The sequence below is a fragment of the Phocoena sinus genome, chromosome 7 (assembly GCF_008692025.1).
Source record: "Phocoena sinus isolate mPhoSin1 chromosome 7, mPhoSin1.pri, whole genome shotgun sequence".
In the NCBI taxonomy this organism is placed as follows: Eukaryota; Metazoa; Chordata; class Mammalia; order Artiodactyla; family Phocoenidae; genus Phocoena; species Phocoena sinus.
Window position 1 is genome coordinate 224783 of NC_045769.1, and position 26936 is coordinate 251718.

The window sequence follows — 26936 nt, forward strand, 5'->3', positions numbered from 1 at the left end:
CTACAGTAGGACCTTGTTGTTTATCCATCCTACGTATAATAGTTTGCACCTGCGAACCCCAAACTCCCCATACTTCCCTCCCCCACCCCTACCCCCTTGGCAACCACAAGTCTGTTCTCTATGTCTGTGAGTCTGTTTCTGTTTTGTAGATAAGCTCTTTTGTGTCATATTTTAGATTCCGCATATAAGTGATATCACGTGGTATTTGTTTTTCTGACTTACTTCACTTAGTATGATAATCTCTAGGTCCATCCATGTTGCTGCAAATGGCATTATTTCATTCTTTTGAATGGCTGAGTAATAGTCCATTTTATCTCTCTATATATATAAATACATATGTATATATGTAAAGAAGATGTGGGACATGTATACAATGGAATATATACCCCCCACATCATCTTTCGCCATTCATCTGTTGATGGACATTTAGGTTGCTTCCATGGCTTGGCTATGCACACGGGGTGCGTGTATCTTTTTGAATTATAGTTTTGTCTGAGTATATGCCCAGGAATGGAACTGCTGGATCATATGGCAACTCTATTTTTAGTTTTTTGAGGAACCTCCATACTGTTCTCCACAGTGGCTATACCAATTTACATTCCCCTCAACAGTGTAGGAGGGTTCCCTTTTCTCCACACCCTCTCCAGCATTTATTATTTGTAGACTTTTCTTTTTTAATAAATTTATTTATTATTTATGGCTGCATTGGGTTTTCGTTGCTGTGCGTGGGCTTTCTCCAGTTGCGACGAGCGGGGGCTACTCTTCGTTGCGATGCGCGGGTTTCTCATTGCAGTGGCTTCTCTTGTTGCAGAGCCTGGGCTCTAGGCACGCAGGCTTCCGTAGTTGTAGCTTGCGGGCTCTAGAGCGCAGGCTCAGTAGTTGTGGCGGACGGGCTTAGTTGCTCCGCGGCATGTGGGACTTTCCCGGACCAGGGCTCGAACCCGTGTCCCCTGCACTGGCAGGCGGATTCTTAATCACTACGTCACCAGGGAAGTCCCTATTTGTAGACTTTTTAATGATGGCCATTCTGACCCGTGTGAGGTGATACCTCATTGTAGTTTTGATTTGCATTTCTCTAATAATTAGCAATGTTGAGTGTCTTTTCATGTGCCTGCTGGCCATCTGTGTGTCTTCTTTGGAGAAATGTCTATCTAGGTCTTCTGCCCATTTTTCCATTGTGTTGTTTGTTTTTTTGATGTTGAGTTGTATGAGCTGTTTGTATATTTTGGAAATTAAGCCCTTATCGGTCACATCATTTGCAAATATTTTCCCCCAGTCCATAGGTTGTCTTTTCGTTTTGTTTATGGTTTCTTTTGCTGTGCAAAAGCTTATAAGCTTGATTAGGTCCCATTTGTTTATTTTTGCTTTTATTTCTATTACCTTGGGAGACTGACCTAAGAAAACATTGGTATGATTTATGTCAGAGAATGTTTTGCTTATGTTCTCTTCTACGAGTTTTATGGTGTTCTCTCTTATATCTGTCTTTAAGTCATTTTGAGTTTATTTTTGTGTATGGTATGAGGGAGTGCTCTAACTTCACTGATTTACACGCAGCTGTCCAGCTTTCCCAGCACCACTTGCTGAAGAGACTTTCTTTTCCCCATTGTATAATCTTGACTCTTTTGTCAAAGATTAATTGTCCATAGGCGTGTGGGTTTATTTCTGGTTGGCCTCTCTGTCTTTCTTTTTAAAATTTCCGGGTCCTTCATCTCAATGGATTGGTGGAGGGTTCTCCTCTCTGTAAAGGTTTGAAGCCGTGTTCCCAGTTCTAATTTTCTAGGGGGATCCTTCCGCGCACACCCCGAACTTCGCCACAGGTGCGTCCAATCATCCAGGGTTACCTACATTCAGATGCGCTCCCCAGATGAAGACCCCCGGCATCCCTGGGCCCTGACCCCACAGCCCCTCCACTCCGCAGGGACTCCATCAGGACCACGAACGACGCTGTGGTCTGGTCTTACGCTGTCCTCTTAAAGACATACGCGAGACAGATCGGACACACGTGCCGTCGTGCTCTTTAATCTTCGAGGCCGAGGACGACAGGCCCCACCTCCCTCTCTCATTGGTGGAGGACCGAGTCCCCGCCCACGTCGGTGATCTCATCACCATCCGCCTTGGCCGCAGCTGGAAGTACCGTTCGCCGCCGAGATGCCCTTCCTGTCTGGAGGTACCTTACGGCCCTGCAAATACTTATCAGTCGCTTTAACAGATGCATCCGCCAGCCATCGTCACCTCCCCTCCGTCTTCCTGCCCCGTCTGCACGGTCCCCGCCGCCCGCCCCGGGTTAGGAGAGCGCCTCCGTTCTGCCTTATGGCCTGTTGGATTCTGATGCCTCCTTACTCCGTGACTGTTGCCTTAACAGAGTACCCTGGTCTTTGTTTTGGGGGCACGATATCTTATCTCTCTGGGGATTGTGATTTCAAAGGGCATTTGGGTGGCGGCATCCCCAGACTGCCTGCTTTGTCCCCGTTTTTCCAGCACTTCTATATGATTTGGTCCTTCCCTTTGGGGGCGGGGGGGGGCGTGGAATTCCTTGGCTGTCCTTCCACGTGGACAAGAAGGACCAGCAGCGCCTTGTGGGATCCGAGCAGCGCCTGGTGACTGGCCGGCCTCTTTCTTGGGGTCCCCGAAAGGAGGTCTTCTTCCCCTGAGAAGGTTGCTTGGGTCTCCTGCGTGGGTGGGGTGGAGTCCCTGTCTGGCTGGTGGCATCCCGGAGCAGAGTGCGGGAAAAGGGGCCCGACCACAGGTCGGAAGGTGGCACCTCCTTTACCCCTCCCCCAGCCCTCGCCATCCCCCACTTTCCCAAGGTTGGGGCCTCGCGGACCCAGTTTCTCTGGTAAGGAGGGTCTGAGCCCATTTTGTCCTGGGGCCTGGCGGTGGGAGGTGGGGAAGTTCAGACCCCTCACAGCCACCTGTGCCCCACTGCTCATCACTGACCCCTTCTGCAGGGACTGGGTTTTTCACTGTCACAATATTCACATCTGGGGGGTGGGGGGATGGGTGCACTCCTGTCCTTGGACAACTGGCCAGGCCACCTGACCTGCCTCGGCCAGTGATTCGTGAGCAGTCATGAGGGCCACAGCCAAGCAAAAGCTTAAAGGTCAGTGTGTGTCTCTGCCTCCTTGCTTTTCCCTTTGCTGCAGGATGGCCAGAGAGGGCTGTCTTCCCACCGGGCACCTGGAGGAGGACAGCATGTGAGTGGAGCCTTGGGGAACCTGGCAAGGGGGACACGGTGCCTGTGTGAGAAAGGAACCTCAGCTGCCGAGAGCCACCGTGGTTGCTGGGCTGTTTGTACCACCTTCCTCACCTTCCCATTAGAATCTGGTGGGAAACAGTAACATCTCTCACCCACTGCTGTCTCCTCTCCAGTTTCCTTTGTTCCTGTGGGTTCTCCTCTGGTTAAAATCCCTCCGTGGTCCTTCTGGAGGGGCTTGCCGAGGGGGACGTGGCTGCAGTGACCCTGTACCTGTTTCCCAGCCAACACTCGTGCAGACTTTACGGGCGCCCCTGACGCCCCTGAGCCCATGCTTCTTGGGTTCTCTTGCCCCTGTTCTCTTTCAGAGCAGCTTGTGGGAGCAAACTCCCTGAGTGCCGGTGTGTTTGAAAATGCCTTTAATTCCATTGTTGTGCTTGAAAGACTGTGGCTTCGAGTAGAATTTGAAGCATCCCTTCGCTGTCTTCATACTCCAGGTGTACCTGTCCCCCTGATTTTTGTTCCTTTTCCCCCTCGTATCCTCCCCCACCCCTCCGTCCCTTCCTTCTCTCCATCCTTAATTTCCTGTGGCTGCTGCCACAAACCTGGTGACTGAGAACAACAGACACCTGTTGTCTCCCAGTTCTGGAGGCTGGAAGTCAGAAAATCCAGGAGTGGCAGGGCTGTGTCCCCTGCAGTCTCTGGGGGAGGGTCTGTCCCAGGCTCTCCCCCTCTGCTGCCAGCTGCTCGGCCTGGAGCTGCATCACTGCCCTGTCTGCCCATCTCGTCACGTGGCCCCTCCGTGTCTCCCTCTTCTTTTTTTTTTTTTTTTGGCTGCACCACACAACCTGCAGGATCTTTGTTCCCTGACCAGGGATCGAACCCATGCCTCCTGCAGTGGAAGCGCAGAGTCTTAACCACTGGACCACCAAGGAAGTCTCTCCGTCATCTTATGAGGACATGAGTCACTGGACTTAGGATGTCAGTGTGACCTCATCCTAACTTGATCACATCTGCAAAGTCTCCATTTCCAAATAAAGTCACATTCACATGTATCGGGGGTTAGGCCTGCAACATATTTGGTGGGGAGACACCATCAAATCCACAGCACCCCTCTCCATTTTTAAGATTTGTCTTTATCTTTAGAGTTCTGACATTTTACTATTATGTGTCAGGTCAAGATTTTCTAACCTGAAAACCTACATTCCTCTTCAGTTTCGGGGAAACTTTCCCCAGCGTGTGTGTGTGTGTGTGTGTGTGTGTGTGTGTGTGTGTGTGTGCCTTCCCTCCCCCTCCCTCCCCTCTGGTCCCCTCCTGGAACTCCTGCTAGAGGGACAGTAGGCCTGGGGCATCTCTCCTCCACGTCTCGTGACTGTGTTTTTCTGGGCTCTACATTCTCGAGGGATTCCTCGGCTCAGCACATGAATCTATTTACTGCAGAGACACGATTCCTTCCGCAGACGCTGCCCTCTCTGGCCTCCCTGCATCCCAGAGTCTTCTCCGGCTGCTCCATCAACTGTGTTTCCCAGGCTTGTGGGGTGGGGGTGGGGTTCTTTCTTCAGTCGAGCTGCTGTTTCCCGCCCATCCTGGCCTGCTTCCAGTGCCCGGTGTGCTGGCTGAGTAACAAGCCCAGAGACGTTCCGTCCAGATCCCTGAGATACGCCATTTCACACGGCCGCTGGGGCTGTGGGATTAAACTCAGGGTCTTGAGAAGCGAGAGCTCTCTGGATGGTCCAGGTAGGCCCAGGGCCATCGCACCGGTCCTATAACAGGGAGGTGGGAGGGTCGGCCCGTAGGGGAGACGGATGTGTCACAGGGTCCGAGAGAAGCTGGGTTCGGAGACAGGCTGCGTTGCTGGCTTTGCAAGAGGAGGAGGGGCCACGAGGCAAGGGATGCTGGCGGCTTCTAGGAGCAGATTCTCCCCCGAGGCTACAGAAGGAACGTCTCTGCTTACACTTTTAAGTCCCCAGGCCTCCTTTGGACTTCTGCCCTCCAGGCTGTCGGATGAGGGCGTGTTGTCTTGGTCTCGCTCAGTTTGCAGTGATTTGCAGCCCAAGGACATGGGCTTAGGGACCTGCTCTGCTGCCCCCCTGCCCCTGTAACCTAGTCATAAAACTAATACGTGTTCATCTGATAAATTCTGGGAAGTACAGAAAAAGTGTTAAAATTTTGCATGGAAGATTCATACTCTGGCTCACGGGCAACCATTGTAATGGTTGGATGCACTTCTCGCCATCCACAGGAGAGATGGGGGAGGGGACTCAGGGATGGAGGGAGCTGGGCGGGAATATGAGCCGTTTCTGTTTCTCCCACTTGTGTCTTAGGTTCCGAGCGCTCGAGCATCAGGACTTTCTAAGCAGCATTTTGATGTCTGTACCACCTTCCACTCGATGGGCGTTTCATTCCGTTATTTATGTCACCGGGTTTTGAAGTTTGCATTTTTTCACTATTGACCTAAATCGTGTATCTCTGATCATTTTCCTGGCCTCAGTGCCTGGGAGCGGAGTTGCGAGGCCAGTAGGAAGGGGAGTTTTAAAAGCTTCGCATCTGGAGCGAGTTGTGGAGACAGTGTTGTCCCCCGGGGCCCAGCGCCAGGACCCGAGCCAGAAAAGGGCTGAGGAGGTGGAGCTTCATCGGTGGGCACGGGGCACAGTGGGCATTTGGGCTGGAGCCCGATGCCACCCATCTCTGCCCAAAGAGATGGCGCAGGCAGCGTCTGGGGGGCTGGAGGCACCTGGAGGCGCCCGGCTTCACCAAGTGTCTCCCAAACACCTCTCAGTGCTGGAACGCAGGGATTGGCCCGTGAGGCTAGAGAAGGTGGCCCAGGCCCCGGGGGGACACCTGTGTGGATGGCCTCGGGGGTGTGGCTGTCAGGGCTGCTTGCCCCTTGGCTACCCTGGGCCCCAAGTCCCGGCGGGCCTGCAAGTGGCCTGCTCACTGGGGTGCATGGGAGAGACCTCAGCCGCACACTCGGCAATTACCGCGTGCCCCCGACGGACGTGTCAGACGTGGCGCCCACGCTGGGCAGAGAGGAGCCTGGCTCGGGCCCATCCCAGCGGCCATCTCCAGGGCTGTCACACCGTGCCCCACCTGCCCCAGGCCGTCCCCCATCTCGTGGCTCAGGGTTCACGGAGGGCCGCTTTGGGCCCTGGAGAAGGGTGGTGGGTACCCAGCACAGGCTGGCTGACCCTTGGCCAAGGTGGACACTCCCCCGGTTGCACGGCTCCTGGGAGAGGCCAGCGGAGGCTGGTGGGGGAGGGAAGGCCTTCCCTGGGGCCACCCCTGTCTCAGAGCTGGGACCCGAGGCTGCTGTGAGCACTGAGGCCCTGAGGACGGGCAGCAGGTGGCAGCAGCTGGCAGTGGGCACAGGGCACAGCCCTGAGCTGCTAGAGCCTCCGGAGCAGCCCTGGGCTGTGAGGCCAGACCCAGTTCAAGCTCCGGAGAGAGAACCTGGGGCTGGGGGCCCTCAGGAGCGGGCATCCACTGATGCCTGGGGGAGGGGGCCCCAGAGGTAGGCAGGGGGCAACTCTGATGCCCCCACCTCCCCCGGGGTTGAGGGAGGGCAGGGCGCTGGGGTTCCTGTCAGTGTTCGGGGCGGGAGCAACCAGCCACATCCCTCACTTTTGAAGTTTCCACAGTTGGGAGGATTCAGTGAATGGGGTGGGGAGGGGGAGGAGGGCCCCACCCCCGCTCCTCGCCGCCCAGCTCCAGGGGCAGCAGGGGATGCAGGGCCCACACCCCTTTGCGGAGGGCACCCCGCCTGCCCCCAACCCTGGCCTTGAGCCAGCAGCCGGTCTCACACCCCCTTCACTGAGGCCCTAAACCGTAGGTGGTTTTCCTCTCATCTGTGATAAACGATTAACCACAGGTGTGGACCTGCCAGCCAGGTGCCAGCAGGAGGGGTTGGGGGCAGAAGCCGTGACCCCTGCGGTGCCCAGAGGCTGTTGACTGAGGAATGTGACAGGGCTCATAAGCACCCAGGTCCTCGGCCGCCCCAGGCGACGGGGACAGGCAGCGCAAGGGCTGGACAATTACTGGGCCCTTTTCCTGCTCTTGGGACGTTTATTTTTCCCGACAGGAGTTCTTTTTCTTCCGTCTTCCCCCCCTTCCTGAGGCCTGGAGGCCTCCTTTATGCACAAATATGTTATTTTGAAGCACTCTGCGTTGTTCTGAGATTTCAAAGTCACGGCCAGAAGCCAGAGACAACATATTTTTCTGGCTATAACAGTAACAGTAAATCCTGGTCACTAAAGTATGCTTGGAAAATAAGAAAGCACGTGGAGAGAAAAAATTTGACTCTGTGTTGCTGTGTAGAGAGCAGGACTGAGTATTTCGGTCTCTTTTCTCTTCAGTTTAAAGTAACATACACACTTGTCCAAAACTAGTGCATGGCTCTGAAACCTGGTCTTGCACTTAATGCTCTATCCTGTGTGCCCCGGCGTCACTTCACATTCCTGGTGGCCGTGGGGCATCCCGTCCATAACCAGAGGCTCCTACCCGCCCCTCCAGCAGCCTGTCCTTACCCACAAGGCATGCCTGCCTGGGAGATCCCTGCCCTTCGCAGACACTCCCCCCGGCTTTGGGAGTGGGGGGCTGCATTGCAATTGGCAAGTCCGAGGTCTGCCTGGGGTTTGGACTTGAACCTGACGGAGGGACGGGGTACTTCAGCTCAGAAGAGAAAGCCGGTGCCCTCTGACCTTCCCAGTCCCAGGGACCCCCGGGGTGCATGTGGTTTAGGGACCGTTCGCACTCAGCTGGGGGTCCACTCACGGTCCCCATTGGACAGAGGGGAGGCTGAGGCTCAGAGAGGGCGCGTGTGGACAGCAGGGGTCAAAGTCTGCGGGTCAGGCAGAGAGACCCCAGGGGCCCGAGGTGCCAGCAGGGTGCTGGCTGGCGGGGGGGACCCGGCAGGTCCTCTGCCCTGAAGTGCTCACCGCCTGGGTTCCACGCCACACCTGAGCCCAGGGGCCGCTTGACCCCGTCCTCCCTGTTCCCCAGGACACCCTGAGATGGGACAGCCCTGGGAGCCCCGTGACACCTGCCATGTCTTTGGAAGAGGGGCCGTTACGCCCAAGGAGAGGCGGCCAGGCAGGCCCCACCTTCCACCCACCCAGCACGGCCTCAGCACCCTTGCCACCCACTCTCCACGAGGGCACCACCGCCAGCTTCAGCCCACGGGGCCTGGCGATTTGCCTCAGGGACACACTCCCAGGGGCAGGCAGCTCCAGCCCTACCTACGCCTGCCACCCACCGTACCTGCACGGAATGTGCTCCTCCGACACCCCTGACGTGAGTCAGTTCGACACCAGTGTGGCTGCAAGAGGGCGCACCGTGGAGCAGAGGCCTGGGTGCCTCACCCTAGCGCCAGGCCCCGCACCCGGGGTCCCGGCACAGTCTGACACCAGCACCAGGGCCACCTTGCGACTGGGATCCTCAGGCCGTGGGGAGCTCGGTCAGGCCGGGAAAGGGTGGCAGGGACAGAAAGCACTGTTCCTCACTGGGACCCTGGGCCCGGCATCGCAAAGGAGAACCCAAGCTCTGGTGGCAGAAGAGCCCCCTCCAAGCGTCCGCCCCCCGCGGGACCCCCGGCCTGATGAGCGCGGCCTTGAGTGGAAGCCTGGGTGGCATCCTTCTGTGCCGTTCAGGAAGGCCCACCGGCAATCTTCCCGCCCGCCCACGCGCCTGCCCCCGCACTGAGCCCGCACCGTCCTGTGCAGCCACCCTGAGCCCTGCCTGGCCTGCCGCCCGGGTCCTCCGACCCCAGCACCTGGGCCAGGCAAGGGCCAGCCGCCAACACTCCAGCTGCCCGTGTCCTTCTGTTGCAGGAAGGGGGACCCCTTCCAGGGCCGGAGACGGCTCTTGTCTAACGCTCGGAAATGAAATGTCCGAGGAGACAGACGTGCTGACAAAGCAAGAGACGTTATTAGGAAGGGGCGCCCGGGGGGAGAGCAGCAGCGTGAGGGGACCCAGGAGGACTGCTCTCCATGTGGCTCGTGGTCTCGGGTTTTACGGTGATGGGGTTAGTTTCCGGGTTGCCTCTGGTCGGTCATCTTGCTTGGCCCGTAGTCTGACTCAGGGTCCTTCCTGGTGGCGCGCGCATCTCTCACTCAGGATGGACTCCAGTGAGAAGGACTCTGGGAGGTCGGGTGTCTCCCTCTTCCAGCCCCTCTCGAATCCTCCCGGGGAGTTTTGGCAGTAGCGGCAGCACCGTGTCCCTTATGGGGACCTCCTGTTGTGAGAGAACTCAGGCAAGCGGCCTGGTCAGCGGTTCCCTACCGCTGCCTCATCCGGTGTGCAGCCTCTAGGTGGCAGCCCTGCCGAGCCCTTGGAAGGCAGAGGGGAGACTTCCTGGCTCACAGCATCTTCCCTGCGGTGGGGTTTCCCTCAGGCTCAGCCCCTCCCTGCAGGAGGCTCAGCTGCGCCTCCCCCCTCCAAACCTGCTGCCCACCGGTCACTGGATCTACTTTCCTTTTCCTTTGCTTTTGTGTTTCTAGCATATTCCTCTAGAACATTATGGGCCGAGTGGTGTCCCCCCCAGATTCATATGTTGAACCCCAATGTGGTGGTGTTAGGAGATGGGCCTTTGGAGGGTAATTCAGGTTAGATGAGGTCCCCACGATGGCATTATCACCCTTCCAAGAGACACCAGAGGGCTCCAGCTCTCTGTCTGTCTGTCTGTCCGTCATGTGAGGACATGGCAAAAAGGTAGCTGCCCGCCTGTAAGCCGAGAAGAGGGTTCTCTCAGGAAACAACCCTGCTGGCCTTGGCCTTGACTCGGACTCCCAGCCTCCAGATGTGAGAAATAGATGTCTGTCCTGTAAGCCTCCGGGGCTGTGGGTCTCTCCTGGCAGTCGGAGCGGACTGGTGTGAGTCTGGTGCCCAGCTGTCGTCTTGACTCCTTGTTTCTGCCTCTGCCACACGCTTCCGTCACCCAAGAGAGCTGTGCGCCCCCTTCCAGGCGGCTGAACTCCTACCGCCCAGGAGGGGCCCGCTGGGCTCTGAGCTGTAGGTCGGCCCCCTCCCGTGGTGCAATCACCACCACCACCAGCACCCCCGCCCTGCCCCCGTGGCCAGGGTGACATCGCTGACGCGCAGCACAGCCCTGGGCTGCCCTGTGCCGACGTGCTCAGGCACAGACGGAAAAGGAAAGTGGGGCACAATGGTTAGGAAGAGCTGCGTTTCTAACATAACTCATTCTAAGTATTTATAATTAATTTTTTGCTAATGACGGTAACACCCCGCCACAAAATTCCTGAAAATTTAAGGGCAGGCTCTTGGGAGCCGCTTGGTGTTTCTGTTTCCCGCGGAGGCTGAATCCCCAGCCCTGGGGGGCAGGCAGCAACAGCCCCCCTCCGTCACCATGGCCCAAGCTCTAGCCCTGGGAGTCTTCCAGCACCTTCCCAGCCTCCCTTGGCGCAGTGGCTCCCAGTGTCGCGGGGTGGGGGTGGGGGGTCCCAGCTGGGGGCACAGGTATCCGCAGGGCCCTCTGGCCCCAGCGGCCTCGCCCTGTTGTGCCCCGGCAGCTTTCCTGGGTGAAAACAAGCACAGGCTGCTCTCCTGCTCTTCCGGGGTCCCGGGGGCGGCCTGGCTCTGGGCTCTTCTGCAGCTGTTCCTGGGCCAGGCTTCTCCGAGCCAGTTTCCCAGCACTGATGACTGGGCTTCGGGATCAGTGTTCCCACTGTGGCCACCTCCTGAGCAGAGGGAGGGAGGTGGGGAAGCTCGGCCTTTCCTGCCCCGAGGTGGTAGCCCTCCAGGGGGGAAGAGCACAGGGCTGGGATACGGAAAGTCCAGGCTGACACAGTTGACCGGCCAGAGGTGACTTGAGACCACTCTCTGGGGGGAGGGCATGGTGACCCAGGGTCCAGCCAGGGCTGCACCCAGGCCACAGCAGCACCTGGTGGTGGGAGAGCTGCCGGCTCTCCCGGGTCCCTGCCTGGGGTCCCCTGTCCGGGAGACACCGACTCAGGCCCTTTGGGCTCCCGATGCCTCCCCCTGGGCCCTGCATCTCAGCTTCCCCTGCAGACCCCAGCAGGAAGTGTTCCTCCCAGCCCCACCCAGGCAGCAAACCCAAGGGTGCAGGAGCCCCAACCTCATACCCCTGTGCACTGTTGGGGGTTTCAGCCTTGTCTCTGCGGTGTGGCTCTCCTCCCCTGGGGCCCTGCCCCACCCTGCCCAGGCTGGGCTGTCGGGGCACTGCCTGCTTCCAGGCCCAACACAGACATCCCAGGACTGAGACCCAGGCCACCGCTTTCAGATTCCAATCCATTTCTGGACTACAGAAATTCCTATCATATCTTTGAGTCCAGCTGTTTCTCCTCCCTCTGTATCTGTCTCTCTCTGTCTTGCCGCCTCTGTCTCTCTCCCCCAGGTGTTCAGAAATACTCCAGCGGGGGCCGCATCCTGGACCAACTGCCTGGGGATTGAAGATGCTGCGGGAGGCCCTGCCATGAACATGGGAGCTGCTGTCAGGGGAGCAGCATCAGGACAGCGAGGTGTGGGGTGGCTGCAAGGAGGGCGCAAGGGCCCTGGACTGACCAAGGGGGCAGCCCCCAGTGGGCCGGCCCCTCCCCAGTTCCCAGGCCTGCATCGCTGTATGGATCTGCTTCCTGGGCAGAAGAGGAGGCTGGACGAAGGGGAGGAGCGCGGCCCCAGGATCAGGCCCGGCCTTCCCAGGCCGTGGGGCCCTGATCCCTGAGTCCCAGCTGGGGTTCCCTCGAGGGACAGAACCCTGTGAGCACCCCCTTCCCAGAGCATGGGGTGGTCACACCCCTGAGGTCTGGCACTGGACAAGGGCCCGTCGTGAGGCTGGTTATCCCACAGCCAAGTACACAGGCCCAGGGAGGCCGCTGGTCCGTCCCTGAAGGTGTGGTTTTTCCCACCTGAGGTCCGCACTCGGGAGGGGCAGGGGCTGGTTCTGTTGGGCGGGTCATCTCAGGTCCTGGGCCCCCGGCCTCCCTGGCTTTGAGGCAGCCTCGCTCCCTCTGTCTCCAAACCTTCCCCTTCTCTCAGTTTCTCGGGGCCCCTCATGAGGAGGTCCCTGGGGGGCTGTACCCTCCCCCAGCCCCACTTCTGCACAGCCTCAGAGCAGTGCCACTCAGCTGTGGGCGGGGCCCGCCTGGGTGGTGAGAAGGGGCTGCGCACCCGCTGGGGTGTCCTCAGCACCCCGTGCCCCAGGACTTTCCAAGGGGACATGCTCTGTCCTCCCCCTTTGGGATGTGTGTGGTGTCTGATAAAGGTGACCTGCACCTCCCCACAAGAAGCCATGGGGCCTGGAGTCCACCTGTGAAGTCCCAGGAGGAGACAGGCGCAGGTGAGATGGGGGGGCGATCAGCAAAGTGCAGCCTGGGCCCCTCCACAGAGCAAGTGGCCAGATTTCTTCAGCACCTAAATGGCGAAGGGAAAAAGAGACAAGACGGATCATAACGTGTGGGCCTTACTGGATCTTGATTTGAACAAACTGTGTGTAGTCACACATCTGAAACCACATATATACACATGCACATATATGTGAAATTTGAACACTGGCTCTACATTTGATATTAAGGAATTATTGTCAATGTACAAAAAATTTATTTGTAAAAAAAAAATACAGTAACATGGCCTTTTTTAGTGTACAGTTCTATGAGTTTTACTGCCTGTATGGATTTGCGTAATCTCCAACACAGTCCCATGGCCCGGAAGCCCCCTCCCGCTGCTCCACTGTAGGCGAGGCTGCACCCCAGGCCCTGGAAGCCACTGCTCGGTTCTCCTTCCCTGGTGTTGTGTCCTTGTGCCCATGTCGCTTAAACGGAGCCCTGTACCACGTACGCAGCCTTTGGCGACTGGCTTCCTTCTCTCACATGATACCTTTATGGCCCCTCAAGTTGCAGAAGTATCAGTGCTTTGTTCCTTTTTATTGCTCAGTGGTGCTCCGTGGTGGGGATGGACCACGGTCTATGCACTCACCCCGTTGAAAGCCATCTGGGTTGTTTCCAGTTTGGGGCGATTATGAATAGACACGCTGTAGACATTTATGTACAGGTTTTTTGGTTTCTTTTAAATTTTTAACATCTTTATTGGAGTATAATTGCTTTACAATGGTGTGTTAGTTTCTGCTTTATAACAAAGTGAATCAGTTATACATATACATATGTTCCCATATCTCTTCCCTCTTGCGTCTCCCTCCCTTCCACCCTCCCTATCCCACCTCTCTAGGTGGTCACAAAGCACCGAGCTGATCTCCCTGTGCTATGCGGCTGCTTCCCACTAGCCATCTATTTTACGTTTGGTAGTGTATATATGTCCATGCCTCTCTCTCACTTTGTCACAGCTACCCTTCCCCCTCCCCATATCCTCAAGTCCATTCTCTAGTAGGTCTGTGTCTTTATTCCCGTCCTGCCCCTAGGTTCTTCATAACCTTTTCTTTTTTTGCCTTTGATTCCATATACATGTGTTAGCATATGGTATTTGTTTTTCTCTTTCTGACTTCACTCTGTATGACAGACTCTAGGTCCATCCACCTCACTATGTACAGGTTTTTGTGTAAAGGTAGGTTTTCATTTCCCCAGGGTAAGTACCCAGGAACGGCAATGCTGGGTCATTATGTAAAGTGTCTGGTTGACTTTTTTTTTTTTAAGTAATAAACTTTTTTATTTTTGGCTGCATTTGGTCTTCGTTGCTGGGTGTGGGCTTTTCTCTAGTTGCAGTGAGCGGGGGCTACTCTTTGTTGCGGTGTGCAGGCTTCTCATTGCAGTGGCTTCTCTTGTTGCGGAGCACGGGCTCTAGGTGCATGGGCTTCAGTAGTGGTGGCGCGTGGGCTCAGTAGTTGTGGCTCCCGGGCTCCAGAGCTCAGGCTCAGTAGTTGTGATGCACGGGCTTAGTTGCTCTGCGGCATGTGGGATCTTCCCAGACCAGGGCAGGAACCCACGTCCCCTGCACTGGCAGGGGGATTCTTAACTACTGCGCCACCAGGGAAGCCCCAGGTTGACTTTCTAAGAAGCTGCCAAGCTGTTGTCAGAGTGGCTGCACCGTTCTGCCTTCTCAGCATCGACGGCCTATGTCCCAGCTTGCATCTTCACCCTGAGTGACCGACCATCCTGCTTTGCCAGGACCTAGGGCTTTCCTGGGACAGGGGACTTTCAGTGCTGGAACCAGGAAACCCCTGGGAAACCAGGATAGTTCATCACCCTATCTTTGTCAGCACTTGGTATTGTCAGTGTTCTTTATTTTAGCCATTGTAATATGTGAGTAGTTAGTATCTCATTATGGGCTTAATTTGTATTTCCCTCAGAGCTAATGATGTTGAGCATCTGTTCATGTGCTATTTGCCATCCATGTGTCCTCTGTGGGGAAGTGTCTGTTGAAGTCTATTCTCGATTTTTTCTTATTGGGTTGTTTGTTTTTTAACTGTTGATTTTTGAGAGCTCTTTATATATTCTCAGTACATACAGTTGGATATGTGATTTGCAAGTTTTTCTTCCAGTTTATGGCTTTTCTTTTCATTCTCTTAATAATGTCTTTCTGAAAGCAAAATTCAAAAATTTTGATGAAATCCAGTTTATCATTGCTCTTTTAAAATTTGTACTAAAATATGAAGAACATAAAATGTATCATTTTAACCTTTTTTTTTTCATTTTAACCATTTTTAAGTGTACAATTCACTGACATTCGTAAATTCACCATGTTGTGTAACCATGATCACTGTCTATTTCCGGAACTTTGTCATCACTCCAAACAGAAACTCTGTACCCATTAGGTAATATCTCCCGGTTCCCCCCCCCCCCCCAGCCCCTGGAAATCTCTATTCTACTTTCTGTCTCTTGAATTGGCCCATTCTTTTTTTTTTTTTTTTTGCGGTACGCGGGCCTCTCAGTGCTGCGGCTTCTCCCGTTGCGGAGCACAGGCTCCGGACGCGGAGGCTCAGCGGCCGTGGCTCACGGGCACAGCCGCTCCGCGGCATGCGGGATCTTCCCAGACCGGGCCACGAACCCGTGTCCCCTGCATCGGCAGGCGGACTCTCAACCACTGCGCCACCGGGGAAGCCCGAAGTGACCTATTCTTGACCTCTCATCTAAGTGAAGTCATACAGTGTCCCTTTGTGATAGGTTTATTTCATTTTATTTTATTTATTTTTAATTGTGGTGAAATGCAGGTCGCATAAAACGTACCATCTTAACAGTGTACAGTTCAGCAGCGTTAAACACATTCACAGCTGTGCAGCCACCCTCCAGACCTCTCTTCATCTTCCCAAACTGAAACTCTGCCCGCGTTGAGCAATACGCCCACCCTGGCAGTTACCCTTCACCTTTCTGTCTCTACGAATCTGGCTACTCTCGGGACCTCACATACGTGGAATCAAACAGTATTTGTCCTTCCGTGACTGGCTTATGTCACTTAGCGCCACGTCGTCAAGGTTCATCCAGGCAGTGGCTTGTGTCAGAACCGCCTCCCTTTTTCAGGCTGAATAGTGTTCCCGGGCACGTCCAGACCCAGTCATCCCTCCCCGACCGGAGATGCTGGAAGGGGCGGGGCCTACAGGACAGGACGGGAGCCCAGGGCCAGGTGCTCCCAGGTGCGGGGAGGAGTAGGGGCAGCGCGAGGGCAGAGGGCGGAGGGCGGGGGGCGGAGGGCGGAGCGGAGGGGCGGCCCCACCCCACGGCCGCCCCGGCCCGGCCCCGGCCCGCGGCCTGCCGGGAGACGTAGGCCCGAGCCTCTCAGGAAGCAGGACTCGGAGTCCCAGCGAGCTCCGCGGCGCGCCTGCGGGCCGCGACACTGCTCCGCCGCATGGCCTGCCGGGACTTGTAGTCCAGCGCCTGCGGGCGCCCCAGCGCAGGGCGAGAGAGGGACTCGGTGTCCCAGAGAGCCCCGCGCTGGGCCACGACGCCGCGCGCCCTCGCCGTCGCCGCCGTCGCCGCCGCCGCCGCCGGGCTTTCTCCGGCCGCCGCCGACACTGTCGCTGCTTCGCGGACTGGAGGGCCCAGGCATCTCCGGGCGAGCGGAGGCTGCGGGTGGGAGCCTTCGTGGGCACTGCGGAGCGGGCCGGGGGAGGCCGGGATGGAGCCCCCCGGAGGTGGGCGCGCTGCCGGGCGGGCCCGCGCCTGGGGCGGTTGGGCAGGGGGCCGGGCGGCTGGGGGAGTGGGGCGGGGGTAGGGCTCCGGGGGCGGGGTCGGCGGTGGGGGTGGGGCGCGGAGAGGGCACTGGGGGAGGGGTTAGGGGCGGGGGTCCGGGGTCTGAAGGAAGGGCGGGGGCCGGGGGCGGAGGTGTGAGGGGCTTCGAGGAGTGCCCGGTGTTGGGTAGCTCCTCCGGGGAGGCATTGGGCTGGGCCGGGCGAAGAGGAGAACGCGGCACTGGGGATCCTTCGGAGGAATGGCCCTTCCTTCTGACTCCAGCCCGCCCTCAACCCCAGCTGGTCCCCAGATGGTTGGAGGAGGGGGCGGCCGCCGGGTCCCAGGGGAGCGGGGAGCCCCGTGTACCCGGAACAGGACACCGAGCAGGCCTGCTCTCTCTGCAGTTGACTGAAGCGGGTGAGCCGAGTTCCAGAGCCTCCAGGCGGGATTTCGGGGCCTCCCGGCGGTGCAGCGGATGGTCTGAGAGCCGCGCAGACATGGCTCACCTCAGGGGATTTGCCAACCAGGTAAGGGGGGCGTCTGGACCACGGGCGTGTGTGTCGCCGGTGCACGTGTGCCTGACACGGACCGCTGGCTGCAGGGTCTGAGAAAGGGCGCTTCACCAAGGACTGTCTGTTGAAAGTCGTCCTGGCGTTTCCGAAGAGCAGCCCGTGCTAAGGCGTGTGTGGGTTGAAGGGAGGAGCTCGTGGGGAGCCCTGTGATGCACAGCCGTGGGCAAAGCGGGGAGCAGTCTTGCGGTGCTCAGGCTTGGTGGGCGCAGGGCCGACTCCGGTTGGCTGGTTTGCAGCGTTCTGTGGGGCAGGAGTCTCCAAGTCTGTCAGCGTAGAGCCACAGCGCAGGGTCAGCGGAGGGCGTGCAGAGACGTATCTTGGGAACCGGGCCGGCCCGCAGGAACCTGGGTCTGCGCATCTGGAGGCATGTGGAAGGTCGGCGTCCACATGGAGCTTCGGGGCAGGGACGCTGGCCGTGTCCGGCTGGGGCAGGGGCTGGGGGGGGACGAGAGGGGCTGAGAATGGGATTTAGCAGCTGTTGAGAGAGTCGGTGTGCAGGGAAAGCCGAGGACACACGTGTGCCTGTTTTTCTCAAGGGGGCTGGAAAGGGCTGCCCCTGGGCTGGAGGTGCCTGCCTGGAAAGCGCCCACTGTCTTTCTTTTTTGGTTGATTGGTTCTCATAATTCCCGACACCCAGCCACTTTGAGGCGTCTGGCTTTGCACTGGGGACCCTCCACAGTGTGCCCTGAGGCTGGGTGGCTCTGGATAAGAGCGTCGGGGCAGCCAGCTCTGGGCTTCTGGGCCATACGTTTCCCCCTCTTTTGTTAGTTCAAATCGAGTGTGACCCGAAGCTGATGTGAGGTGAACCACCCTGGCAGTTGGGTGTTCCTGCGTCCTAGCTGTTGGGTCTCGTTCTCCTTATCTTGTGGGCTCCAGCGTGGTTTCGGCTGGGCCCTGTAAGGTGCTGGGAGCTCCTCTTAAAGAGAACAGTGCTCAGGCTCACTTCCGTGGGCAGAGTCTGAGGATGGGCGCTCAGGAGGAACAGGAAGTGTGTGTCTGTGTGTGGGCGGCAGGGCTGGGGTCAGGGTCAGCTCCAGACCCAGCTGGGCTCCTTGGAGAAACCTGGAGCGCCTCACACAGTTGCTGGGCAGGGCATCCTGGACCAGCTGTGGCTGCAGATGGGCCCCAGGGCCTGCTCACTGACGCTGACGTGAGCTGGTGGGTTTTCGTTCATCAGTGACATCTTGTGTCTTAAATTACATGACTCAGATGCTGGGAGGGAAGTCTGGCTCGAGTTTATTTTTATAAAGAGCTATAGGAGTGGCTCCCGTGGGTCCCAGAATGAGAAATTGGAGCTATGAGCCACCCCTATACCTGTGTGCTGATGGCACTTGCAGTGTGGCCTGGGCCTCCGGATCAGATGCCCAGGGAAGGGAGCGCAGGCCCAGAGGAGCTGAGGAAGAGACCCCAAAGGAAGGAAGCCCCTTTTGTCCTTTTAGGGGTGGAGAGACTTGGTCTTTGTCGGTGGCAGGAAGCCTGACGGGATGTTGTTTTCTCTTGAGACGGTTGTCACTGTGGCCCTTCGAGGCGGCCCCTGCATGGGGCCGTATGCTCCTCCACAGCGCATGGGGGAGCCCTGCATGTCAGGCCCCTGCCTAGCTGGTTCCTGCCCTGCCTACAGGCTCTGGATGGCTGCAGGCGGCACCGCGTCACATTGGCTGCCACCCATCGTAGGGGGGATGGGGGCCGTTGGGCACCCCTCATCTTGGAGGGTGACGCTTATGGCAGACGTATCGCAAAATGGACATACATACAGACACACTGCTAAGTGGTGGCTGCAGACCTGGCAGCCCCAGGGCTGATTCAGAGAACCAGGGTCTGGGCCCAGCGAGCAGCCTGAGCAATTGTCCAGACCACGCGTGTTGTCAGGAAGGGCAGCCTGAGACCCAGGCCCCGGAGCACTTGTCTCTCCTTCTGCTGGCAGGGCTGTGAGCAGGTTGTGTCTGTGATGTGCCTGTAGGGTTGGGGTCACGGCCAGGAGCGTTCCTGTCACGCTGTCTGCTCAGGGGACTGCCCTGTAGCGGTGGGGACCCAAAGAGTGTGAGAGTTGGGGCCGGGGCTCCCTGCTTCCCTGCCGAGCCTGGAATCTGGTTAGGGGTCTGCCCTGTCTCCCACTTTGGGGCCGTGGAGGGCTGGGCGCCCTGCCTGGTCAGGCCGCCGCGGGGGACCAGACCCAGCCCTGCCCCGCGTGGAGAAGGCGGGAAGCGTGTGTCGCTGGCAGAGGCCCGAGAGCCGGAGGAACAGCAGTGCCCATCAGTGCTGCCGGGCCTCGGTCCACCTCCCCTGGGTCTTCTCTGAGACTACCGCAGAAGGAGCGCTGGTGGGGCCGGAGGCGTCCCCGGGGCTGTGCCAGCCCTGGCTCGAGCTGGGGCTGGGGCTGGCTTGCGGGTGAGTGGTTTGCTGGACCGGCCCCCAGGGGTGTGAGAGGCCCTCCTGGGCTGGCTGAGCCGAGGGGCACTGGCGGAGGGGCAGGCGGAAGGGGGCTGTGTCCCAGGCTCACTGGCCCAGCCCTCCCCGAGGCCCCATCACCTGCCGCCCTCTCCTGGGAAGGCAGTTCACTGGCCACTTGGGGTTGACACGTCATCTCAGTCTGGAGCCAGCTGGGCCGCAAACGGAGCTCTGCCTGGGTGTGAACCCCAGGGGTGCACGTGGGCTCTGTGCTCCCCAGGGCTGTCTTCTCCGGACCTGGTGAGCGCGGCTGCCCTGGTATGGGCCCGCCCTCAGCACCAGCACGGACAGCGCTTAGCAGCCGAGCAAGTGGTGACTGTGCCTTTTAACGCCGCCGCTTTGGGTGGGCGCCCCCCGAGACGCCCTCTGGGTGATGGTGCTTGGGGTTTGGAGGGACGTGAGTCCTGGTGGATTTGAGGCCCGGCAGGACTTGGAAAACCCTTTTCACCTCTGTCTGGACTAAACGCTATGCTCCCTGCCAGCCTTTCCACGGGTCCCACCCAGAGCTGCCGAACCTCGCGTGGGTCCTGGGGCTGCAGTGCCTGTGCGGCCACTCCAGGCTCTAAGAACGTGGTCGGTGGCGGGAGTGAGGTGATCTCAGAAGCCCAGGGAACCGCGGGGCGGGGGTGGGGGCGATGCCAGGGGTGCCCCACCCGCTCTCTGGTGCTGCTGCCTCCACGCAGCCCCACGTGGAGCTGTCTCGCCTTGGATGCACTGAGGGTCAGGGACAGAAGCAGGGTTGTCACCGCGGATGCCCCTCTGTCACAGCATCCAGGTGCTGGGACGAGGAGGTGCCGAGCGCCGCCTGTCCCAGCGGCCCAGCGCCCGTTAGGGCGGTTTTGTGCTTCTGCCTTGAGCACTGGGTGGGACGGCGTTCCGTATATTTGAACCTCCAGGATCAAGCACCCACGAAAGTGTCGGTTTTTAGCTCTGCGCTGGTGTGAGGACTGATCTGGGGGCTCAAATGGGACTCTCTCTAAGGGGTGTGGCTTCCGGGTGTGGCTTCCAGGTGCGCAGGGAGAACTCGGTTGAGTGCTGCGTTTTTTTTTGTTTTAATTAACAGGCTTTATTTTTTAGAGCAGTTTTAGGTTTACAGAAAGATCGGTGAGAGTTCCGTACATTCCTCGTCCCTTCCCCGGGGAGTCTGTTACAGTCACTGACCCAGTGTGGACAGGCTGTTTCTCACGAAGCCGGCAGGGCGCGTGAGGCTGGCTCCTGGGTGGTTACAGCATCGCCCAGGGTCGTCTCACGGGCCCCGCCTCCCTGTGCTCCACCGACTCGTCCCTCCTAACCCGTTACTGTGCCTTGCTGGGCCCTCCCCAGGCGTGGGGTGTGGGCAGGTCGGGGTGACCTGCGTGGCCCCTCTGCCTGCCCACGGCCCTGGTTTCTTGGCGAGAGCCCAGGTCTCGCCGCGCTCTCTGGGGGCGTTTTCCCTTGTGTGGAGGGTAACTTTATCTTCTGAACGAAAAGGGATAAAGGAAGCGAGGAAAGCATCTGGGGGCACTCCCTGGCCCTTCGCGGCTCTTGGGGTCACTGGCTGCCCGGCCCGCCCTCTGTCCCCAGCACTCTCGTGTGGACCCCGAGGAGCTCTTCACCAAGCTCGACCGCATTGGCAAGGGCTCGTTTGGGGAGGTGTACAAGGGCATCGACAACCGCACCAAGGAGGTGGTTGCCATCAAGATCATCGACCTGGAGGAGGCTGAGGACGAGATCGAGGACATCCAGCAGGAGATCACGGTGCTCAGCCAGTGCGACAGCCCCTACATCACGCGCTACTTCGGCTCCTACCTGAAGGTGCCTGCTGCGCCAGCCACGCCCGTGCCCGCCCCTCCGGGGAGCCGTCCAGGTTCCCTGTGGCCAGCACGGGGACGGCCCCGGCAGTCCCCGTGCCTGCTCGGGAGGCCGAGTCTGGGTCTGCCCCCACGTGGGCCTGGTCTGAAGGGCGGGGGTCCCGACAGGTGAACACAGACCCAGCCTCACAGTGGAGAGGGCCCCCCAAGAAGCGACAGCCCCCAGGGCCAAGCGTGCATGCAGAGGGGGGCCTGGCCTCGTCCTGAGGGGGAGCCCTTGGGAGGGCAGGGCGTGAGCAGAGTCTCTGGGGTCGGCCGGCTCTGGAGTGGCCTGGCTGCGCCTGCTGCCTGGGCAAGGGTGTGTCTGCTGGGAGAGCTCTGGGCCCCCCACAGCCGGAGCCTGGAGCCCTTCCCAGGAGGGCTTTGAGGGAGGGGGCTCGGCTGCTGACCGGGCACTTGGTCTGTCTGCAGAGTGTCTGCAGCGGGGGCGTGGTGGGACGGGAGCCAGGATGGGCTGCCGCAGCCCGTCCCCGGTGGGCGTCCTGGCTGAGTCACCCCGGTGGGGGCGTGTGTCGGGGTCCCATGCTTGTCAGCTGCCCCGTGCTGACGCGCGCTTCTCTGGTACCAGAGCACGAAGCTGTGGATCATCATGGAGTACCTGGGCGGCGGCTCCGCCTTGGACCTGGTGAGGTGTGGGCCGCGCAGTGGGTGGCCTGCAGGGTGGGGGCCAGACTGAAGTTGTCTGGGGGTTGTCCTCGGGCCCTGGGTTCCCGTGACCTCCCTGCCTTTGCCGTCTTGGCGCATCGGATGTTCCTTGGGACCCAGCCGGTGCTGAGGGGTTCTGGGCCTCTGCAGGCCTCTGGGGGGTAGGGCGGTTAGCTCCCCCAGGCAGACAGCTCAGGGGTGTGGCCGGGACTCCATTCTCAGCTGTTACGTTTACAGCGAAGATGAAGGTAGCGTGTGTCTGTCCTCAGAAAAGGGCCTCCCCCACACCCACGTGACGTGGCATCTGGAACTTCTCTCTCGAGAGTGGGTAAAGAAGTAGGAAGCCCCCGCCATCCAGAGGGTCACCCTGCACCCGGCAGAGAGGAGGTCGAGCTCAGGCCTTGCCACTGGCTCTGGGTGGCAGGGAAGGGAGGGTGGGTCGGCATTGCAGGGGAGGCCCGAGTGTCTCCTCTGTGTCTGCAGCTTAAGCCGGGTCCCCTGGAGGAGACCTACATCGCCACCATCCTGCGAGAGATCCTGAAGGGCCTGGAATACCTGCACTCGGAGCGCAAGATACACCGAGACATCAAAGGTCCCTCGGGGCTGTGAGGTGGCAGGCGACTCTGGGGCACGGGGCTGGCGGTGCTCAGTGCGCCCAGCCTGCGCTCCCCGTGGCCTCGGAAACCCAGCGGTTCCATCTTGCTCTGTCTTCCAGAAGACACTGCCAGTAACGGACAGAGCTTTCTGAGTACCGTGTCCCTGTGTGCTGGCAGAGCAGCTCTGCATGTAGCGTAGGAGGGACCCTATTTAGGCCAAAAACATGGACTCTCACTCAGGTCTTAGATCTGAGAGTGAGGTATAGTTAGGGCAACCGTGCTGGTGTACACGAGTGGCCAGGCCACCAGGGAGGGACCTGGCTGAGGGGCTGACGGGCGGTGACTGGCAGAGTGAGGGGACGGTCGGGGTCACCTCCGCCTGTTGTGTGATTTGGGAGGAAGGGCCGTCGCTCTGTTTGTGGGATTTCTCGTGAGAGGCGACCGCCACGAGGGCCCTGGAGCCTGGCTTGTGGGGAGCATGTGTCTGTGCCCCTCAGCTGCTGGCAGTGCCCTGGTGCCCTGGTCAGGTCTTCGGGTGGACGCCGGGAGGGAGGCGCTTCCTTGGGCAGCTGCGTGCGGGCGGGAGCCCTCGTGGCGCGGAGGGTGACGCCCCGCTGTCCTGTGTCGAGCAGCTGCCAACGTGCTGCTCTCAGAGCAGGGTGACGTGAAGCTGGCAGACTTCGGGGTGGCGGGGCAGCTCACGGACACGCAGATCAAGAGGAACACGTTTGTGGGCACCCCCTTCTGGATGGCGCCCGAGGTCATCAAGCAGTCGGCCTATGACTTCAAGGTGGGCGCGGCGGGGGGGCGGGGTCGTGGGCGGGGGGCGCTCAAGGTGCCCCGGCTGCAGTGGCCCCGTGTGGCTTTCCGTCCAGGCCGACATCTGGTCGCTGGGGATCACCGCCATCGAGCTGGCCAAGGGCGAGCCCCCCAACTCCGACCTCCACCCCATGCGCGTCTTGTTCCTGATCCCCAAGAACAGCCCACCCACGCTGGAGGGCCGCCACAGCAAGCCCTTCAGGGAGTTCGTGGAGGCGTGCCTCAACAAGGACCCCCGATTCGTAAGCACCTCCAGGTCCCCTGCTCCAGGAGGTGCCAGCTTGCATAGCTGGGCGGGTTCTGGCCGCGCTGGAACCAGGCCCCAGGGGATAGTTGTGTGTGTGTGTGTGTTTTGGGGGGGGGGGGGTCTGTGTTGGAAGCTGGGAGGCGATGGGGCCTGAGGCCCCTCCCCTGTGCCAGGCGCCCCCTTGCCCCAGCCTCTCCTGGTTCAGGGTGGGTTCCGCTGCAACCCCCGGTGGGTCCGGGGAAGCTCCAGAGGGCTCCCCCCTGGCGAGGATGGCGTGCAGCCCCCCCCCAGCCTCCCTGTTGCCCCCTCCCACCTGGAGGCCCCTCACCAAGCCCCCGGGAGCAGCAAGGCTGAGGCCCAGGGCTTGGCCCAGGCTGTTTTGCGCCTGAGCCCCCAGAGCTCGAAGGGCGGAGCTTGGCTGCCCGGCGCCAGGTAACCCGTGCCCGTGCCCGGCAGCGGCCCGCCGCCAAGGAGCTCCTGAAGCACAAGTTCATCACGCGCTACACCAAGAAGACCTCCTTCCTCACTGAGCTCATCGACCGCTACAAGCGCTGGAAGTCAGAGGGCCACGGCGAGGAGTCAAGCTCCGAGGACTCCGACATGTAGGGGCCCCGCTCGTCCTGTGGGGCTTCGGTGGGCACAGGGGCGGGGTCCCTGCTCGGGGGTAGGAATTGGGTGCTTGTTCCTGGTGTCGTGGGCCCAGCGTTCAGGGCCGTGAGGCCAGGTGCGCTTCGCGGCCCTTGTGACTCTTCCCCCTCCCCTTCAGCGACGGAGACCCTGAGGACGGAGAGCAGGGCCCCGTCTGGACGTTCCCCCCCACCATCCGGCCGAGCCCGCACGGCAAGCTGCACAAAGGGACGGCCCTGCATGGCCCCCAGAAGGTCTGGCTGGCCCCAGCCCCGCGCCCGCGCCAGGAGGGTGGAGGCCTGTTCAGAGCTGACTGAGGGGAGGGCTGTGGGGGGGCACGCCTCCTGGGCACGTGTGCTCCCCAGGGTGGGTTTCCAGGAGACCGGAAACGGGGCCCCTGAGTTCGCTGCCCTGCTCACCCCTCTGCGCTTTGTGTTTGCAGTCAGCGGAGCCTGTCAAGAGGCAGCCGAGGTCCCAGTGCCTGTCCACGTTGGTCCGACCCGTTTTTGGAGAGGTGAGGGCCGGGCCGGGGGTCCTGGGGGGCAGGGGCTGTATTGCTGTTCCTCAGAGATGCTGCCCCCGCAGGGCCACAGCAAGGTACGCTGGCCACCCTGCCGGTGCGCAGGCTTTCTGGGTCCCGTAAAGCCCACGAGGGTGGACCTGCGGACCCGGCCTTCTGAGTGGAAGGGCCAGGGATGGCTGGGGCAAGCTGGCCTAAGGTGACCCTTAAGTTCCTAAGCCTGCCAGGGTTCTCTGGGGTCCCAGGGCAGCTTTGATCATGAATTACTGTCTTAGGACCTTTTGTCTTGAACCAGAAACGTGGGGTGACTCTCTTGTCTAGAGAGAGGCCGGGAGATTTAGATCTCGGTGTTGGGTGTCAGGCCCTGGGCAGGGAGCCCTTAAGGACAACTCTCCAGTGGTCACGTGACCCGGCGTCTGTGTCACCTGCTCGTGGGCAGTCGGTAGCATCCCCAGGAGCGTGAGTCAGCCGGCAGTGGGTTGTGGTCAGGTCAGGTTCACACCCAGGGTGTCGCTGGCACCTGGAGCCCGGGGCAGGAGGAGGGGATGTTGAGCGTGGCGACAGCAGAGCCTTTCCACGGAGGGTGGGGTGCGGGCACGGGGCAGGGGCGTCAGGGTGCAGGCAGGCACGCTGCCACCTCCAGGGGCCTGGAATGCCTGGAGTGGGGGGAACGGGATGGGGGGGAGTGCCCCTGGTTGTGCGGGCACCTGGGGCTGTGTGGCAGGAGCTCAGGCTCAGCGTGGACGGCTGGATCAGAAGCCTGAGCAAGGCTGCCACGGGGCGGGGCCGGCAGCTCGGGGGCTGCGTGGCGTGTGCGCGTCCCAGCTGCGAGGGGTGGGCCGTGGGCTGCTGTGTCTGGGTGGGGAGGTGGAGCCCCACCTCGGCTGGCTGGGGCCCCCTTAGAGTCCTGACGCTGTGGGCTGGGCCTGAAGTCGGCTGCTGGTGGGGTGTTCTGGAAGGTGTGCACCCCTGTTTCTGTAGTGTCGGGCGTGGTGGGGACGGGCTGACCAGTCTCCAGCCCCTCCCTGCCAGGCCAGTTGCAGGGAGGGCATCTCTCTCTTCTGGGTCCTCACAGCCCTGCGGTGCTGGTGGCTGCCTGGTCCCGAAGGTTGGGCCGGCGGGTCTGGCTGTGTCCTCTCACTTGGCGGACCTGAGCTGTGGGCTTCCAGGACCCTGGTCAGGGGGACCCTGGTCAGGGGGAAGCCACGTGATTGGAGAGCCAAGGCCTGAGGACTCGGGTGGTGCGGGGGCAGGCGGGGGTGGGGCAGCCACTGCCTCTCTTGGGAGCCCCGCTCGCAGGCGTTCCGGGGACCTGCTGTCCCAGCTCTGTGTGGAGGGACCACGCTGCGAGTCACAGGCGAGGTGAGCAGGCCAGCCTGAGCCTCTGACCAGGCGCACGGGGGTCTCCCCGCAGCTCAAAGAGAAGCACAGGCAGAGTGGCGGGGGCCTGGGGGCGCTGGAGGAGCTGGAGAACGCCTTCAGCCTGGCTGAGGAGTCCTGCCCCGGCATCTCGGACAAGCTGATGGCTCAGCTGGTGGAGCGCGTGCAGAGGTGAGGGTGCTGGGGCAGGGGGGAGGCCCAGGACACGCTTCGGGTGCTCGCCCTTGGGACAGGAGGCGGCGGGACGGGGCCGCACCGGCTTTGCTCGGTGTCCCGGAGCCCCCACCCCGGCCGGCACTGCCGGGCGGCGGCAGCAGTGACAGGGCCTCGGGTCCGCAGGTTTTCACACAGCAGAAACCACCTGACGTCAGCCCGCTGAAGCCGCTGCGGTTCGCACACAGGGGAGAGCGGGGTCTTCGTCTTGAGCTGCCTTGTCGGGGACCGCGCTGACTGGAAACCCCGTGTGCTGTCGGGGCCGCCGGCCTCCCTGCCGGGCCACGCCCCCAGCCCCGAGCAGAGGGCCGCCCCGTTGCCACGCCCCCCTCGTGGCCAGGCCACGGCCACACTCGGCAGCAGAGCGGCGCCTGGCCGTCCCCTCTGTGGGCTCCCGGGCAGTGCGGCCCCCCAGACTGAGGGGCAGATATGCCTCCTCCCCACCCGGCCCGATGGCCCTCGGAGGTTGTAGATTTGCCTTGTGGTGTTGGATCAGGTACCGTGTCTTCTCATAAGTACTTGTCAGCCAGAATGTTGTTTGTTTTTTAAGAAAGATCGAACTTCCTTGCTTCCCTAAATAGCCTGAGGGTAAGGAGTTGGTTTTCATAGAACGTTGAGAGGTTCCTGCCACTTTCAATAAAGACCTGACTTGGAGACATGCTGGTGGTGGCCGGGCGGGGTCCATAGCCTGCGCTCCAGGCCTCCGAGCTCGTCACAGCACGCAGGGGCCGCGTGTGCCCA

General features: G+C 60.2%; 1 protein-coding gene across 3 annotated transcripts; it reads left to right on the forward strand.

Annotated features, from left to right (window-relative positions):
• The first annotated feature begins 16037 nt into the window (after positions 1-16037).
• On the forward strand, positions 16038-26849 carry STK25 (serine/threonine kinase 25). 3 transcript variants are annotated; one of them, XM_032638632.1, is made up of 12 exons: positions 16038-16179; positions 16683-16805; positions 20862-21092; positions 21717-21773; positions 22277-22385; positions 23022-23179; positions 23265-23450; positions 23912-24057; positions 24222-24336; positions 24525-24596; positions 26017-26153; positions 26322-26849. In XM_032638632.1, exons 2-12 carry the CDS (start codon positions 16776-16778, stop codon positions 26359-26361), a joined length of 1281 nt encoding a protein of 426 aa, XP_032494523.1. In that variant the 5' UTR covers positions 16038-16179; positions 16683-16775; the 3' UTR covers positions 26362-26849. The 3 variants fall into 3 exon arrangements, with proteins under 3 accessions (XP_032494523.1, XP_032494522.1, XP_032494521.1); XM_032638631.1 differs by having other exon boundaries at positions 16081-16241; XM_032638630.1 differs by lacking the exon at positions 16038-16179 and adding an exon at positions 16434-16591.
• The last annotated feature ends 87 nt before the right edge of the window (positions 26850-26936 follow it).

Coding starts and splice junctions, on each gene's coding strand:
- STK25 (XM_032638630.1), top strand. CDS start 16,538: ATGGCCCTTCCTTCTGACTCCAGCCCGCCCTCAACCCCAGCTGGTCCC. Junction 16,806..20,861: donor TCAGGGGATTTGCCAACCAG/GTAAGGGGGGCG, acceptor CTCTGTCCCCAG/CACTCTCGTGTGGACCCCGA. Junction 23,451..23,911: donor TCAACAAGGACCCCCGATTC/GTAAGCACCTCC, acceptor CGTGCCCGGCAG/CGGCCCGCCGCCAAGGAGCT.